General features: G+C 44.7%; 1 protein-coding gene across 5 annotated transcripts in view; it reads left to right on the top strand.

Moving 5' to 3' along the window:
• The window catches only part of FANCC (FA complementation group C), a 192,608-nt gene that overhangs the window by 71,677 nt on the left and 101,840 nt on the right, over window positions 1-19,091 (top strand). For all 5 annotated transcript variants that reach the window (XM_081262803.1, XM_081262801.1, XM_081262799.1 and 2 more), the window contains one exon: window positions 2,812-2,906. In XM_081262803.1, the coding sequence (XP_081118929.1) occupies window positions 2,812-2,906 (95 nt within the window). The remainder of the gene's footprint in view (window positions 1-2,811; window positions 2,907-19,091) is intronic.

The following is a 19,091-nucleotide window of genomic DNA, read 5'->3' on the forward strand; positions in this document are numbered from 1 at the left end:
TCCTTCTGGCTCTTGATTCGCCTTGGCAGATGAGTGAGCCAGCGCTGTTTGCCCACAAGGCCACACTTCCCTGCTCTGAGTCTGTGTATTGTAGCGAGGCCAGTGTCTCTCAAACATCTTTGACCAGAAAGGCATTTGTATACATGTGTATGTACAGTCGTGCACATATGTGCTTCATGCATACATGCTCACTCATGGGATCAGACAATTCATGAAAGAATGCTCATTTTTATGAGGAATCTGTTTTCATTGTGCTGTTTAAAAAATGGTATTCATGACCCCAGACTGATTTTACAACCCCTTGTGTAGCATGACCAGACATTTGAAAAACATTGAGTGAGGCTGATGGCAGGAGAAAGGAAAAGAAGCTGTTGAATGACTTCTAGTTACCAGCACCCGTGAGATGCTTTGTGGGTCTAATAATTGCTTTTTAGAAGAAAATTGGTTTAATTTTCCATATAAAAATAAACTCAGGGGAGGTAAGAGAGGAGGTACAGGAGGCTGGGATAGAAGAGGGAGGGGTGAGGTGGTGAGGCCCAGAGGCTAGGGCTGTGTACAAGGAAGAGAGAGAGAGAGAGAGAGAGAGAGAGAGAGAGAGATAGTTAGTTAGTTTATGGAGCCTAAACTCGAAAGACGGTGTTCCCTTGTGTTGAGTGGTTCTGCACGCTCAGTTCAACAACTGTATAATTTTTAATTTTTCTCTTTCTTAAAAACAAAAACAAGAAGAGCCATGGAAACTCCCATCCAGCATGTGGGCCTGCCTCTCTTTGCCCAGAGTGGGTGCACTGAAATGCACAGCTTACCAGCTCCCAGCTTTCTCCGCTGTGGTGATTCACAGACACAAGCCACTGCTGTCCTTGCTGAAGCTACGAGCACTCGCTCCAGGCAGTGGTGCTCGCTGGGCAGGCTCCTCCCCAGAGGCCCTGAGATGAGGGCTGGAGCACCTCTGGGGCACTTACAAGAGAGGGGAAACTTCCCGAGGCTCATTTCAGTAGATCTTAGTGCAAACTGAGATTCAAAAATTGAGTGGTGGGAAAAGAAATATGCAGCATACATTTACCACCTGATGTTTTATATCTTGAACTGAAATTCCAGATGAAAACTAAATTCTTCATGTTTCATTTCTAGAGGTTAAGACTGTAATGCCAGCTCTTTCTGTTGAGACAGTAAGCCCCTGTTGTTTAAGCTGCTCAGTTGCAGAGGTTGGGAGGGGGAGGCTGGTGAACAGGGAGGGCCAGGGCTGCTGCTCTGCTTGGACACCAGGGCAGAGCTGGACAGCCCCGCAGAACTCGGGAGTTGTGTGCAGAGGACATCACTGAATAAAAGGGTTCTCCCTCTCTCCATTATTGTTTTCTCTCTCCTCTTTTGATGTCTTCATTTCCAAATGGCTTATCTCTGTGTTTTCCTTGTCTTTTTTATTTCCTTTCTCTCTCTTTCTCAATGTCTCTCTCCCTCTGCTTCTACCTGGCTTTGGAGATGCTGCTCAACACATTGCTTTGCTCTGGCCCTGGCTGCTGCTGAGTCTGCATCTCACTGGACGGGTCTGTCACACTTGCTACACGAAGCTGAAGGAGCCTAGGTTAAATCACGTGACTCTTGAAGTGAAGGGATCCCAGGCCAGCCAGTGCCTACTAATGCTTCATGTGGGCTCCTGAAAGCCAGGGGAAGGACAGACGGCCCTCAGAATAGCCCCTCACCTGTTTGTTCAGAGAACTGGTTACTGGGCAGGCATAGCTATGAATGTTGATGGGGGTGGGTGGTAAATTTACCATTAGCAATCTTTGCTTAGTGGTGAAAATACTGAGTGGCGTCCTGCAGTCAGTATTGTGTTCTTTTCTTTATGAAGGAAGCCTTTAGAAGGCTGTTTATTGGACTGCAGAAAATGGGAAGGAGAGTGGCAGGGGATCCTGCCCAGAACTGACCCCAGGTGCCCACGGCCTCTTTGTGAAGTCCCCCATTACTCTTCTCCAGCTCTGGTGCTGATACCTTCAGTTTTTAGGCCTCATTTTTGTTTATTTTTAAAAATTTTTATTTATTTTTATGTGGTGCTGAGGATTGAACCCAGCACCTCGTACATGCTGGGCGAGCGCTCTATTGCTGAGCTACAACCCCAGCCCCTCTTTTTTGTTTCTTAATTGAGTTATAGAATCTCTACCTGGAATGGACTCCATCACCACCAACAGAAAAAGAAAGTGGCTCATCAGATAGAGGTTCCTGCCAAGTGTATGATTTCAAGGTTCAGGATTTCCATCACATTTTCAGTGAAGTTTTAAATTTTAAAGAATAAGGAGCATGTAACAAGCTTCTATTTTCTCCAAATCATTTGGTACTAAAATGAATATGTTTTAAAACAATCCTTTATGTTGAATTTGTTTTTAACAAGCAAAGATATTTTGGCAAATTAGAAAATTAAGAGATTAAATTGGAAATGCTGACTGGCTTGCCTATGGCAGTTATGTTGCCTTAAAAAGGCTGAAATTACTAGTGGTTTGAAATATGAAATGAAAAGCCGCTCTCAAGAAAAACCCACTTCTTCCAGTTCTTTCCATATTTTAAGGCCCTGTTTGGCTTTAAAAATTGCTGCTGTTACAGAAAGGGACTGACCACACAAGAGCTAAGCCCAAGTGAGCCCGAGCCCACAAGAAGAGGAAACCCGCAGGAGAGGCTTCACACAAGCTCTTGGAGGCCTTCTCTGTGAACTTGGTAGTTTTGAGATTTTTTCTAAATGATGTTTTAAAAGGATTTTTTTAAACAGTTTATCTTCTTTCCCCCATTTGATAAAACCATTAATTTTAGTTTTCTTTCCTACAGATGAAAGCCAGAAAATTGTAATATGGTGCTTATGTTGTCTGATTAACAAAGAACCACAGAGTTCTGCAGAAACAAGACTTAACTCCTGGGTTCGGGTAAGAGGAAATCTCATTCTGCACTATTTTGAAATAAGATTACTTAAAGGAACAGCCTTATTTTTATTCTTTCTTTTTTGGGGAGGGGTATTCAGTTCTGTGATGTTTTAGACGCTGTTTCAAGCAGACCCTTCACTGTGGACACTATTTTTGCTCGATTATGAATTCCAGAAGACATTGGCTCGTGGTCAGCATGAACCTCCCCATGCTGACAAGACCTGATGCCTGAGTGGTCTTGAAATGCCACTTTTAGGTAACTAAAAGAACCATTTTTTCTAGCAATTGCTGTCTTTCAAAAAATGATTTCTCCTACCAACCTAGTTTAAATCCTTACGGATTTCCTCTTCAGCAACCTCTCTGCCTGTCTCAGAACCTATTCTGGAGCAAATCTAAAATTCAGAAGTGCCCAGGGAGCAGCAATCTCTATTTTGGCTCCCATAAGTTGGTACCTGTGCCAGTAAGCTCAGCGACCTGTCCCTGGTACTTCTACCACTGCCGCTCACACTGTCAAAGCCGCAGCCTGCACACTGGTCCCTTAGAGCAGCTTCCTGGGCTCCCAGTCTGTGTCTGCTTCCTCTGAGGGGCAGGCACAAGTGGGGATGTGGTAGGCTGGCCATGGCTGCCCCACCACCAGTATTGTCCTGCTGCCTTAGCCGAGGACTCCGCTTAGTGTGCATGTGGTTCAGATTAGCTGCTTGGCATCACGAAATCAGCCAGCCGGCCTAATCATCCGGTTTCATCTGTCAGCCTGACTGGTGATGTCATTACCTTCACTGCTCTTGACGATGCCTTCGTTTCAGACAAAATTGCTACTAGAGATGACAAAAACAGTATTTGTATTTCTCTATTGGATTCAAAGAAGAATAGAAGGAACACTAGAGGTGAAAGGGATTGGGCAAGAAACAAATACAAAATCTAATTGGAATTTGTGTAAATGGCTGAGGAAAGGAGAACTGATAAGTGAAATTAAATGGCTGAGGAAAGGAGAACTGATAAGTGAAATTAGAGAAAAAGGAAGATGTAAAACAAGGCTATGAAAATAGAACATGTGTTTAGGCTTTACTTTTTAAATTGTTGCTTTTATTGTTGTCTGATATTTTAGAGACTATTTAATATGTAATTTTGCATGGGCTGACTCCTTAAATTCTAAACCAGGCCATCTAATAAAGAGTTTTCAAGGTGACTCTGTGAACTTTCTTCATTTAGCTCATGACTTTATTAGCCTATTTAAAAATTTCTAACTTCAAGTTTATCTTTGTTTTTTCCTTGTTTAGTACTTGTCTACTTATTAATAGGCACTCGAATTAAGTGTAGCAAAGGGAGAGAAAATTAAAACACTTAATTGCCACCTTAGGGAACTCACTGACTGGTGGCCAGGTCATGCCAGGACAGTGTGGTTGGGTGGTTGGTAAAGCTGTGTGTAAGTGTGATGGTGACACAGGGAGCACTTGCCCAGACAGGGGGGCTTGGAGACAAAGCCTGTGGCGGGGGTGGGGTGGGGTGGGGTAGGGTGGTACGGTACTAGATGGAGGTGCATACTGCTGCCTGGGGTGGGGATCTGTGGGGTGCAATGAAGCATGGAGCTGGGGAGGTGGACCTCAGGTACCACTGTAAGGAGTATTTATTTTATCTTAAGGGCGGTAGGGAGACCATGAGAGTATTTCAACAGAGAAACCATATGGCCAGCTGTGAGGTTTGGGTATTAACAGCTCTTTGGAAGAGCAAGAAGGTAGCACTTTGGGGGCTATTGCACAGTTAAAGGTGAGAAATCATGAGTGCCTGAGAGAGACAGAGAAGGGAGACCATATTTATACCCTGTTTTATTAAACAAGGTAAAATACAAAAGAGATCCTGGCAGCTTAAGAGCGGCTGTCCTGAGGTGTGGGTGGAGATGTGCAGAGGAGAGTTGAGAGTTCCCTTCTCGGAGAGGGAACTGACTGCTGATGAAGGGCTGGAAGTGAACCGTGAATGGGGAACATGGTGTGGGAGCCTTGGGTGAGACAAGACCACCCAGACAGGAAGAGGGGCTCCAGAGAGGAGCTTTGGAGCCCCGAGGACGAGTCCAGGGACAGGAGGGAAGCAGGAGCGCCTGCCTCCAGCAGTTCCCATTCCTGCCCAGTGCTTCCAGCAGGGTCAGCAGAAGTAAAGTACATGCTCCTATAGATCTTCTATTACATTATAAAATCCTACAGAAATCCAGACCAGTTCTTTTTTTTGTTTTTGGTACCAGGGATTGAACCCAGGGTCACTTAACTACAGAGCCACATCCCCCCACAAACCACCCCACTTTCTTATTTTATTTAGAGACAGAGTCTCCCTGAGTTGCTTAGGGCCTCCCTAAGTTGCTGAGGCTGGCTTTGAACTTTCAATCCCCCTGCCTCTCTCTTGTGCCATTGGGATTATAGGTGTGTACCACTGCACCTGCCCTAGATTAATTCTTAAATTTGAAAATGTTATCCTGGGTTATCTTTTTAACACAGAGAAGAAATAAAAATTCTGTTTGAGGCTTGGATATATGTTGCCACATGTTACTCTGGAAATATATTGATAAGGTTTTTGGAGTTTCACTGATACTCAGAATGTGCCGTCAAATAACATGATCTGAGTGGCTATTGTTACAGAGACTGGTTAAGGTCATAGGACCCTCTCACACCTTTCAGAATATTTGATTCTTGAACAACTTGATTTTACTGGTGAATGCACTGAGCACATACTTTTGAATATAGACTGTTTGCCAGGGACTGTGATAGAAGCTAAGGACAGAGCATTGAACCTGAAAGAGTCTGCTCTCTTACAGTCAGAGCAGAGTTTCCCAGGCCTGCCAAACTTAGGGGAAGCTTTCCTCCCTGGGTAAGAAGGTCCCACTGCTGTTTCTCACGTGGATGAGAAGACACAGTAGGGTGCCATGAGCAGAGGGCCCAGGGCTGTGCTCTGTCCTCAGTCCTCTCAGCAGGCAGTGTGAACAGCGTCCAGCTGGCTTCAGTTCTTCTGTTTTCTCCTTCTTTTAAAACCTTTAAAATTACAAAATCTAACAAACATGCAGAAAAATGCACAAAGCGTAAATGTCAAGCTTAACAAATTGTTGCAGACTAGGAGCTGGGGTACATTTTGCCTGGCTTCTAGATGCTTCCTGCTTCCTTCCTGCTGGTGTTCCCCTTGTTTCACCCCAGTAGTGACCACTAACCTGACTTTTATTTGTATTGCTTTATGTTTCTATCACTGAATTATGCAGTCTGGCTTGTTTTGTTTTTTGTTTTTGATAGAAATAGAGGAATACAGTGTGCATTCTTCTGTGTATGATTTACTTTGTTTAATACTGTGTTGCCAAGATTCATCCATGATGTTGGGTACATGATTTGTACATTTTATCCACTCTAACTTTGATGGGAATTTGTTTCCAGTTCGAGGGAATTAGGGTCAATCTAGTGTCTGAAGCGTGTGTTTTATAGACAGGAGAAATGGCAGGGTGTGGGATGTGCGTATCCTAATTTTACTGGCTCATGCTGATTTTCCCCATGGTAGTGGCAGCAGCTTAAATTTCTATGGTCCACACGTGAGGGTTCCCTGTCACCTGATCCTGTCAGACTTCCAAGCCTCCGGTTACCCTGATGGGCACGTGCTGGTGTCTAGCGTGGTTTCTGTTTGTTTTTCCTGAAGTTGAATTTTGATTTTGTTAAATCCCTGTTCAAGTTTCTTAATTGTTTTCCTACTAAACTTTCTTTCCTTGTTGGTTTGTAGAAACTCTTTATGTGTGTTGGACATAGGTACTTTTGAAGAAACCTCAGTGTGGCAGCTTTTGGTTCCAGCCTGTGACCTGTGTTTATGTTCTTTTACTGTCTTTTAAAGGAGACATTTCCCTTTGAGGTTAGCATTTTACATCTTACCTGGGGAATGCTGTGCTCCCCGGCTGTGTTACTTTTCTTGTGCAGTTCTGGGGTCCCCCTGCAGCTGTGCTTGTGTGGGCAAAGGTCAGAGTTGGCTTTCACACTGTGTCCCTGTGGCCGCCCCATGCCCAGCACCACTGGTGGGAAATCACTTCCCTCCCTCTATATGTTACCTTTGTCATGAGCCAGGTGTCTTTGCATGAGCAGGTGTGACCCTGAGTCTCTCCCTTGGTCTTGTGGTGGTTAATTGTATGGGTCAACTTAACTGGACCATTAAGTGCCCACGTGTTTGGTCAAACATTATTTCCGGGTGTTTCCATGAGAGTGTCTTTGGATGAGAGTAAGCTGGTAGACTGAGTAAAGCAGATAGCACCTCCCTCGTGTGGGTGGGCTCAACCAGCCAGCCCAAGTCAGTCAGTTTGGTGAGACTCTCAATGGCCACTCTATCCTTGGACAAAACGTATTTTTATCAGCTTTATTTAGAGTCACCTTTGGATGGGATTGAGGTGCAGCCCCCCAGGAAGGGGAGAGGTGCCAGCCTTCCCGTCCCTGTTTGCTCAGTAGTGTTATTTTTAGTCTCTGACTCCTTTGCAGGGATCTCCTGAGCTGGGGTTTCCCGTGGGTAGCCCCCCAGGAGCTGTTCCCTGCTGGTCACTTGGAAGTCCCAGTGTGTGAATGAGAGGGAGCAGGGACTCCAGGGAGCCTGGCAGCCCTATGTGGTGGACTCCCTCCTCTTTCCTCAAGATCCACTTGAACTGTTTGTGGCCTTTGGCCGTCTAACATCTAGACTCAGGAGGCAGTGCCCATTAGGCAGACATCTGTCTTGTCTCATGCAGTCTTTCCAGCGTCGTCTTTGTGCATCAGTGGGCGATCCAGTGTGCCACCTGGTGTCGCATGCCCCGTTACTATCCATGCGCCACCTGTGTGTGCAGCTTCTCCTGGCCTTCTTGGAACCTAATGACTTTCCCTTTCCCATTCTGTTACCCTCTCCCCAGGCTCCCCGCCCCGGGGTCTTCTGCGTCCTGGGATCCTATCGCATAGACTGCACCCCTGCCAGGGGTTTGTGCTTTGCACACATTCCCATTCCTGAGCTTGAGGTGCATTCTGACTCCTGCCAGCCTGGTCCATCTGGGATATGATAACCCAGAGAAATAATTACCATCCTCTTCCATGTTTGGATGCAGTGTGAAAAGGAAAGTCTCATCCTTCTGGAGGGTAATGAATAAGAGACCATAGAGGCAGGTGGAATTCAGGGGGCACGTCCTCTCCACAGCTCCACACTGTTCTTACTTTTTAAATAACAAACACAATGCCACTGTCTTTTTCTGCCTCAATTGTATTTATTTGACTTCCTACAACCTCTTTCTTTTTTTTAAATGATTAGTTGGTGATTGGATTTTCACATTTAGGTGGTAGTAGATGTTCATTCATTGCTTTTCCAGTGTCCATCCCCCTCCTCTTCCACCTTCTTAACAGTACCTTCAGCTTCCCAGCTGTCAGTCATTATCTGGGGTGAGGGTTATTCTTGCCAACGCCTGTGGTTGGTGGTTCTTGGCTTAACCAACACAGACTCTCCATTCCCTGGGAATGGTGATAGGTCAAGATGGGCATATAGCCCAAATTGGGCCAGTCAAGGGCAGTAAGATCCAATCTTGTCACTTGTTTGCCTAATGGGGGCAATGGTGTGTCTCTTTCCTAACGAATGTGAATTTTAAGTTGCTCATGCTCCAGAAGCTGCTGTCAGTCACTGTAGGGCATGAGATCAGAGCCTCCTGGAGAACTGGAGTCGGTCTTGAGGAAGGAGCAGGGAAAAGAAAAAGAAGAAACAGGTCATGAGGATGCTGCCCACATCACTCCTGCTGGACTGGGTCTTGCAGTCCATTCCCTTTTCTCTTGGAGCCAGTTTGATTCAGGACTTTGTTCCTTATAACCAAGAGCATCTTGAGACAACAGATTTGTTTTGGGCTTACTAAACTATTATTTGTAAGAGTTTTGAAACTTAAGGTCACATGATGTAATTGTGGGGGATAGTCATATTAATTCAAAGGCCATATGAATAAGTAGTGAGTCAACAAAGTGAAGGTGGTCCTGGTTTTGTAAGAATTGCTTTAGTTCAGATTTGATTTGTAGTTCACGGTTGCTTTTTCCACCACAGCTTGTTAGGGAACTTATGTGTGTGGGAGAGAAGGCACCTTCTGCCCAGCCTCAGTCTATTTTATTCTTTCGCACAATCCCAAAGTAAGTTCATAATAAGTTGTCGCCTCACACTCATTTTCACTGTGGTAGACTAAAATGGCATAAACCCAGTAATTGAACATCACCATAAAATCTTGCCAACAGAGAGCCAGGCCTGCAGGTGACACCTTTGTTCCATGTCATAGCTTACTGAATAATAAAGGACTGGCAGATAATTTTTAAAAAATCTTTTCCTTTGATTTGAATTGTGTGAAACCTCTTTTTTTAGTTATTTATGAACTCTCTATTCTCCACATTGGGAACGTTCAAATATAGTGTGGCCTTGATATTATTTTAGAAAACTTCTTTACAGTCACCTTTCAAAAACAAATATGTCTTAGGTATCTTGTGGACCTGGTTTTTACTTTTGCAAATATTGCATGGAGGCCATCTCAGAAAAGCAAAGCACCAGGACAAACCAACGTTCTATAAATAGAATTTTATATGCAGCATTCAGAGGTTCAGACTTTAAACCGAAAGTAATACAAGGTCAGAGTGTTAAAATGGAGTTATGTTACAACACCGGTAGCAAAAAATCTGATGAGATTAAATAATTTGTTTTGGTTTTTGGTCCTGGGGATCAAACTCAGGGGCACTTTACCCCCATCCTCCGTACTTTTTATTTTTTATTTTGAGACAGTCTTGCTACATTGTTGAGGCTGGCTTCCAACTTGTGATCCTCCTGCCTCAGCCACCTAAGTTGCTAGGATTACAGGTGTGTAACCTCCTGTAGCTAGGTTAAACAGTTTTACTCCAAAATTTTGTCCTTTGTTCATGCTTGAGCCAGATGCAGTGCAGAAGGTACAAGGTGTTGTTTCCACAGAACCCGTGAAACCAGCCTTGTGACCTGGTGAAACCACTTTCTCATAAGGAAAGCCAGTAGACTTCACACTAGATGACAGCTAGTCTGCTTCAACCAGGGGTCCAAAGCTCACCCAGCGTGTGTGACCTACATTCATGTATGAATTGAAAACCTGAAGTAATTAAGGAAGGAACCATCTGTCTCATGTTTGTCACTTACAGGACGTTCTGCTCCACAGAGTGAGTAGACTCTTCGCTTATGGAAGGCACGGCATAGAAAGTTACCGAATGAATTAAATGTAATTAATAAGTTAGAATTTTGTTCCTTTTCCCCCCAAATGTAGACTACCCAGAGTTTTATGTTTTATTTTGACGTGACTGTTACCAGGTCACTTATGAAAAGAGACAAGAAAGAAGTATAAATCGGTGAGCAAGGGAATGAGCTTGTGGGTGTGTGTGCACGCAGAGCCCCAAGCCTGCATCTCCAGGACGAGCTCCCCCTGAGCTCTGCGCACACACGGTCCATCCGTCGCCCCCACTTGAATGTCCCTGGGCATCTTAAGTTAGACACGTCCCAGAAGAACCTCTGAAATCTCCCTGAAACGTGTTCCCTCCATGGCTGTTCCCCTCCTTAAATGCAGCTCCGTGCTGTGGGTTTCTCAGGGTGGCAGCCCGGGCTCCTCCTGGGACATCCCTCCGCCTCTCTCTTCCGGTCTGTCAGTGGCTCTGTTGACTGTGTCCGTGATGTGTGTCCAGATTCTGACCACCTTCCCCCACTCCACAGTGTCCCCTTCTTCATCTGCAGAGCCATGGTGGGATCCCTCCTGTCTTCCTCTCTCCCTTGCTCTCCTTTGTCCGAGCCAGGGACCCTTTTAAAAGGCATCTTTGCCCAGACCTCTCTGATCCTCTTCCATCTCATTCAAACTGCCACGCAGAGTCCATGCCTGGCTCACGCGGCCCTCCCGTCTGACCCCGCCACCTCACTGGGGGACTTTGCTCCAGCGGCCTGGTGGCCTCCTTGCTGGACCCATGCACTGCCCACATCTCCCTCCTAGGATGTATCTGCCCTTCAACTCTTCCTCAGAGAGCCGCTGGCTCCTTGGGCCCCCTCTCCATCTCAGACACTCGCTCTCCTTACTATGACTTAACTTTTTTCTTAGTGCTGAGGGCCTGCTGACATACTGGTATTTTTTTCTGTCTCTCTGCTTCTTCCCAATGGGGCTAGAAGTTTGGTGAGAGTCAAGACCATTTCTGCAGCCTGGGCCTTTGCCTGGCACGTAGTGAGCCCTCAGTTGTTATTTGCTGAATCCGTCATTCCACGAATAGGGCTTTAGGTAGCAAGGTTGGTGTGGTGCTAGGGAGGGAGGGATGCCTTCCAGGTGGCAGCCAGGGAAGGAGCAGACAGACAGCTTGGATGTGGTGGAGAGGAGGGGCTCGGGCCTGTCAGGCTGGAGAAGAAGACACTGTGGGGAAAAGTCAACTAAGGTGAGAAGAATGGTTTGGTTAGTGGCAGCTTTTGGAGGGCTGTGACTGCCAGCCTGAGTTTGTTTATCAAGCAGTCGTCTAGGGTGGTCAGTGAAGTGAAGCCGTGACTCGGCAACGTGGAGGCACAGTGTGGAGGTTTGGGGAAACCAGTCCCTCTGAGTTCTTCTGAGGGAGGAACCAGTTGAGAAATACCATCCCAGAGACAGTCGTCAGAAGTCAAACTGCAATTCTCTTACTCCCAAAACAGATTTTAAAATGTGGCCTGCGTCTGTGGTCCAGTGGACCCCTCTGGATTCTGTCGGCAGACCTGCTAGGCACAGGGAGCTGACCCTGGGAGCCCTGCCTAGCCAATGGTGCAGCAGTGGACTAATGGCAGGGGTGCTTGGGGAGGGACAGTTGGGCACGGGAGGGGCAGGAGGTGGGGTGTGCAGAGGCAGGCGTTTAGCACCACAGGTGCGGGCTCCACGCCAGTCCTCACTCTGCCTCCAGGCCCAGCATCTGTCAGTCATTGGGATGCAACGACTATGGGGCATGGTGTCACCTTGGGGCGGGGGCAGAGACAGTGGAGGGTTGATCCGGCTCTCACATCACAACGTCTTTCATCAGTATCACAATGACTCCTTCCCTGCTTTTTCCTCCCAGGGAATGAGGTGGACATTCTGTCCAAGAACACCTAGGTGTCTTCACGAGTGGCAGTACCATTCCCTGGGAGTGTCAGGGCAAGAGGAGGCAGAATCCCTGGAGAAAGCCCCGAAGGATGTTGGTAGCGAGGAGCAGGTTGGGCAGCCAGCAACTGCCGCTCTCTGCCCCAGGGCACTGGCTGATGGCACAGCACACAGAGCCAGGTCTGATCCTCCTGCACCCTCCCTGCGGGTGCTGTGCCTTCACATCTTGGGACCCTAGTTCAAGGAGTACAGTGCAGGTTGAGTCCCCTGCTCTCCGTTTGTCATTGAATGGAAGTGGCTGGGACTAGACAACCAGGAAAGAGAAGCCATGGCCGATTGCTTTATGATTTTGTAAATGTCTCCCTGGGGCTTTGGAAAGCTCGCTGTCATGCTGTGGTCACAGGCTGGGGCTAAACTCGGCAAGTACATTTAGTAAATGGACAAAGTGGCATCTGCTACTATTAGGCATCACATTTTTATACCATTGGATAAGTTTCTCGGCGTTGTATAGCTCGCAGTTGAATACGGTATTTAGCATTTTGTCAGGCTCTGGGGAATGTGAAAATCGCTGCTGTTTTCACTTCCAAGCATTTCAGGTCCCTCAATGAGATCCACCTCTCATTCCGCACATGCAACCTGAGAGGGAATGTTTTTATGTCTGTGGATGTGCGTGTTTGGGAGAGTGTAACTGTCTCCTGAATCGTTAATGTAAATACACTGCACTTCTCATTAAGTTTCCCAAATGAAAATTGCTTCCTTTGAGTGGGTAAAGTAAGATTTCATTTGTGCTCCTGGCTAGGTTTAGTTGTTTGTTTTTTTTTTTTTTTTTTTTTTTAATTTGTTTGGGTTTTGGATCCCCACCCCCCCCCCCATTTCATTTAGATGGAGTCCAGCTTATTATGGCTCTGAAGTGTATCAGGTTGTTTTTAGTAAGTTGCCACTCCTCACGTACGCTGGATCAGGACCTTTATTGCCAATTAGGCACAGGATGTTTGAGATGCTTACTGATGGGCTCCGGATGACCTGTTTTATGTTTTCAGTTTGTTTTGTTTTATTTTTGTTTTATGATCATGTTGGCTTTTCCATTAAACTATAACTTTAATTGAGTGGGCTTAGTTAATAGAACACTGACCAGATCCCCTTCTTTGTCCTCCAGCTCTGCCCAGGTCCCCCACCCCACTTCCTGCTGTGTCCCAACCTTAGTCTGAAGTGAAGGGAATCGTTAGGTTTGTGATTTGCAGGTAGATTATACTCTTATAAGGCATGAGCTCTTTGTATTTCAATCTGAGTTGCCTGGGTGGTGTTCCTGGGGACACCTAGGGGTATATCCCAGGGAAAGGTAAGTGTAGACAGTTGTGTCTGCGGCAGGAGAAGGGCCACTGCAAGGATCCTATGGATGTCGGTGCCACACCTTTCCGAGTGGCCCACCCTCTGTTCTGAAGTCAGGTCCTTCCCAGAACACATGTGCTTCTCCTTAGGGAGCTGCGTCTCCTCAAGGGCTGGCACTGGGAGCCCAGGAGCCAGGCAGTGGAGCTGGTGGCTGTAACTGCTTCACTCTCTGACCTTCAGATCCTTAGGCCTCGTCTAAGTTTGACTCTTGTTCCCAAGATCTGGCCCTGTTTAATATTGACAGCATTGGAGCGTCTATAAATTACAGCATGGCTGAGGAAACAGGAGTATCTCAACTTGTAAATCTTGATTTCCAGGCCTTTTAAAAGCTTTGTGGTTTAAATTATCTTTTGCTGTATGGTAGACACAAGGAGTACTCATAAAAATTCTGGCTATCAGAAGACTTTGATAGCTCAACAGAAACCACAGCAGAGCAACCTCAGATGAGTCACTCCTTCAGGAATCAGAAAACCCACCTTGGTCCTGGCTCTCCAGTGAGCTCTTCCATAAATTACACACTCTAATTTGCATGTATCAACAGGATAACAGGTATTGCATGATTCCACTTATATGAGGTATCTAAGTCATCAAATTTAGAAATAACAACAGACGGGAGGAGGCAAGTCGAGGAATAGTGTAAAGGATAGAGTTTTAGTTTTGTTGAATGAAAAAGTAGTGGAAATCTGTGCACAACATTGTGGATAAATTTAAACTGGTGACACACGCCTATAATATCAGCAACTCAGGACGCTGAAGCAGGAGGATCACAAAGTTGAGGCCAGCTTCAACAACTTAGCAAGGCCCTAAGCAACTTAGTGAAACTCTGTCTCAAAAAATAAAAGGGCTGGGGATGTGGCTTGTGGTTAAATACCCCTGGGTTCAAGCCCTGGTCCAAAAAAAAAAAATGCTGCATTATTTGTTTTTTTAACACAATTACAAAATATAAATTTTTTTTCAAAATTATAGTGTTACTGTTAATTGAATGCTCAGTGTGTGCCATACATCATCACTAAATATTCACAGCTCATGAAGGGAAGTACTATTACCCTGTTCATAGATGAGGGAAATTAGAGTCCTTCACTAGCAAGTGAATGGCAGACCAATTTGGGCCTCGGTGTGACTCTAAAGCCACTTGAAAAATACATTATCACCAGCCAACTTACAGCCAGGCTATCTCCAGGGCGTTCCAAGAGTCTGAGATACCAGGAACCTGGAGAGTCCCAGCAAGTGAGGAAATAGCTACTGTCTGGGTGTCAAGAGACTACTGCCCTGTGGTGAGCGAAGGCTGGCAAGCGAGGCTCACCTGTGGACCGCAGCAGCGCCCGCTGCTTGTGGAGAGCCAAGACCTCCTCAAGCCTCAGGAAAGTCAGGGTGTTTATAGGGATCCTTTCTGTGAAGTGGCTTGATGGAGAAGGAAGGACCGCCACCCTTTCATTTCATTTTTTCTGCATTTTTGAGTTTTCATAGCAAGTCAATATTAATCACACTAGAGGTTGAATTCATGTCTTCCCAAAATTTTACTTGCTGAAGTCCTGACCTGCAGCACCTCAAAATGTGATCTTATTTGTAAATAGGATCATTGTACATTTGCTTAGTTAAAATAAGGTCATAAAGGGTTAGGGCAGGTTCCCAATTCATTGTGATGAGTGTTCTTATAGGAAGGGGAAGACTGGATATGGTGACGTGAGTCCAGGGAGAACGCACGTGAAGGTCCAAGCAGAAGCGGGGTGGTACTTCTTCAATTCAGGGGACCCTAGGGATTGCCAGAAACCCCCAGAACTTAGGGGAGAGGTACGACTCACACAGGAACCAGCCCAGATGACACCTCCCAGTTCTGCCTGCATCTCTTGGTCCATACTACTTACTTGGTGGTACTCTGTTACAGCAGAACTAGAGAACTCATATAATCTCATGTAATATAACATGAAAAGTTAAAAAAAAATACTCAACCATGGCTCCTGGGAGTTTATTCCAAGCAATAGTCAAATTAAGAAGGAATCTTTATTGGTGAAGATGTTCATTGTGGTAATTTTAATAATTGGGTAAAAAAAGAGAAGTGATCCAAATGTTTAGGCATTGGTGAATGACTAAATTATAGCACATCTACTTGATGAAGCATTGTGTTGTCAGTTTGTGTGGCCCACGAAATGTGGAAATTGTGTATAGCATGAACAAAAAGCTGGGTGCAAAATTATTTCAACAAAATGATAACAGCTGTGCCAAAGACACATTCAGAGTAGAATCAGAAGGGATCCTAGAAAATGAGACAGCTTTATTAGGATAATGAGATCATGTTTTTCCTTTCAGTGTTTGTTTCTTTTAATTTGTTGCTTTTAAAACGCAGAATTATGCTAATATATATTGTGGTTATAACATTATTTTTTGAAATCAACTTTACAGAGGAAACTTTACATTTTCATAAGATGTACCCCGTTTCAGTGTGCAATTTGGTAATTTTGACAAGTGTATGAATCTTGACATTTGCTACTATAATCAAGAAACAAAGCACCCTTCTGGTCCCCAGAGGTTCTCTGCTGCCCTTCTATAGTCAGCCATCTCCCAGCTCTGGCCTTCGCTGGCCACTCATCTGCTCCCTGTCACCACTGCTTGGCTTTTTCTTTTCTGTAATTTCTATTAACAGATTAATATAGTATATATGCTTTTGTGTCTGGCCTCTTTCATCAGCATAATGTTTTTGAGATTTATCCACATTGTAACTTATACGAGTAGTTGATTACTCTTTATTATTCAGGAAAATAACATTGATTCAGTATACCAGTTTTTTTAAATCCATTCACTTGTTAATAACAATTTGGATTATTGCTAATTTTGGGCTTTTATGAACAAGTTGCTACAAACATTCTTGTAAAAAAAGTTTGGTCATACTTTTCTTTTCTCTTCAACAAGTGCTTAGGATTGGAACTGCACTATTATGTGAGAGCACGCTCCATGTTACAAGACACTGCCAATAATTGACCTTCTCACCAGGAGTGTGTATAAGAATCCCAGTGCCAGCTCTGGGTGTTGCCAGGGTCCTTCAGTCCTTTTCATGAATGCATGGTGGTCTCCCACTGTAGGTTGGTCAGTTGGTTGGTTGGTTGGTTTTAAATACGTGGTCTTACTAACTTGCTGAGGCTGGCCTTGGACTTGCAATCCTCCCACCTCCGCCTCCAGAGTCGCTGGGATTACAGGCGTGTGCCACTAGTACTTAAGTTTTTAAATCATGGGTTCATTTCTTTAATAGGTAAATTCTGTTCAGTTTCTCTATTTTTTCTTGAATCAGTTTTAATAATTTTTATCATTTAACAAATCTGCCCATTCCATCTCTGCTGGGGTTTTTTTGGTATACTATTTCCTTGCCATGCTCTTAATATCTGTAGATACATGCTGATGTTTGTTCTTCCTTTCATTTCTAACATTGGAACTGTGTCTTCTATTTTCCCCATGAACTCCACAAGAGTTTGGCCAATTTGTTACATTTTTTTAAACAGCCGCCTTTGGCTTTATTAATTTTATCTATTGTGATTGTCTGCTCTTTATTATTTCCTTTCTTCTTCTTTGTTTAGGTTGATCTTTTTTTTTTCCCCTAGCACTTAAGGTAGAAGTTTAAATACTTGATCTGAAACCTGTCTTCATTTATAATGTAAGACTTAAAGGTGTAAATTTCCCTCTAATCACTGCTTTAATTACATCCTTTGAAATTTTTATGTATTATGTTTTCATTTAAATTTAGTTCCTAATATTAATTTTCCCTTGTGATTTCTTCTTTGACCCATTGCTTATTTAGAAATGTTTTTTAAATGTCTAAATATTGGAGGATTTTCCAGATACTTTTGTTACTGATGCATAATTTAATTTTATTGTGTCTTAGAATATATTTGTATTATCTCAGTCATCCTGAATTTGCTGAGACTTGTTTGATGGCCCTGGGTTTGGTCTGTCTTAGAGTCTGCTCTGTGTGAATGTGAGGATGACTTTGGGCGGAGTATTCTCCATTGACAGCTGAGCCCAGGGGAGGGAGGCCTGAGCTTCTCCCCCATACAGACCAACAGGCTCCTCGGCTGTTGTTCCCTGAGTGCTGACAGACGGTAGGATTCCTGGATCAGGTGACTATCACAGCACAACAGGCAGCAAGAGTTTGGTGTTGGTGTCTGTTCCCTTTGTCCCCAAGTTCGGGGGGGGGGGGGGCGGATGTGGAGTCCTCGGTAAGCACTGTGCCCACCTGGCTCTGAGGAACAGCTCAGGAACCTTTAGCTTGCAGTTTTTAAATTTTTTTATCTTTTCCTTCTTGGTGCTAGGATTGAATCCAGGGGACACTCTACACTGGACTCCACCTCTAGTCCTTTTTATTTTTGTTTTTATTTTGAGACAGAGTCTTGCTAAGTTGCCTAAACAGGCCTCCAATTTGCCATACTCCTGCCTCAGCCTCTTGAGCCACTGGGATTGCAGGTGGGTGCCATTGTTCCCAGCTCATGCCATCATATATGTTTTAGCTTATATATGTCTTGTATCTGAAGTTGGTTTCTTGTAGGTAGTAAGTGGTTGCCTTTTGTTTTATCCACTATGATGCTGCTGCCTTTTTGTGAAGAGCTTTGAACATTGCTTCTTTATGTCATTTTATGTGGCTGGTTTAAATCTCTAATATCATTTGCTATTGAGGGGTAAGCAGTCATCCCACAGTTACTGTCATAAAACATAATTACTAAACAAAAACAATCATTTAATACCCCTTAGGATTCTGCATGCCAGGAGCTCTGCCTTGATGTCATGGGCCTTGGCTAGATGGATGCTGGCAGTCACTCATCACCTGAGCTGAAATGATCTCAAGATTCATTCCTACCTTAGTGACAGTTGGCACTGGCAGTCCACAGGTACTTCAGACGAGACTGTCAGCTAGAACCTACGGCCCCTGCCTGGGGCTTGTTAGCTTCCTCACTGCGTGATGGCTGGCTTCAGGAGAATTCCTCCAGAGCCAGGCAGTAGCTCCAGGGCCTTGCCTACCCGAACTCAGAAACCACAGAATGCCAGGCACTCTTACTAGGACCAGTCGAGAGTCCCATCAGAATTTAAGAGAAGGGAGAGAAACCCCAAGGCGACGAGTTTCACAGATGTACCACGTTTTAAAGCTGCCACATCCAATACCTGGCTGCTTGTTTTCCCATCTGTTCCCCTGATCCCCAAACACTCCATGTTCCTAATTCACTTTTCTCCTCTTTCCCTTCTCTCAGTACCCCTTACTTCCTCAGGAACTGTGTGCACGAGACTGTGACCCCCTAAAAGGGCTTTTGTCTTTAAGGAATTATTATTTTTTAAGACGTTGCTTCCCTTTGTCTAGTTATTGCAGGAGTAGTGTTCTATAGGCTAATTGTAGGAGGTATCCTTGTCTTTCAAATGTTTTGTCCATTTAGTTTTTCAAAAATATTAGTTTGGAATTATTTTTTATAATTGAATTTTTTTAAAGTTTAACCTATTTTAATGTTTCTTTTAAACTCTTTGTTATATTTTTTGGGGGGAGATGGGGACCAGGAATTGAACTCAGGGACACTGGACCACTGAACCACATCCCCAGCCCGATTTTGTATTTTATTTAAGGTCTCACTGAGTTGCTTAGCACCTTGCCTTTGCTGAGGCTGGCTTTGAACTTTTGATCCTCCTGTCTCAGCCTCCAGAGCCACTAGGATTACAGGTGTGCACCACCCTGCCTGGCTATTATACATTTTTATTGG

Source organism: Spermophilus citellus (genome assembly GCF_964194105.1).
Source record: "Spermophilus citellus genome assembly, chromosome: 12".
NCBI lineage: Eukaryota > Metazoa > Chordata > Mammalia > Rodentia > Sciuridae > Spermophilus > Spermophilus citellus.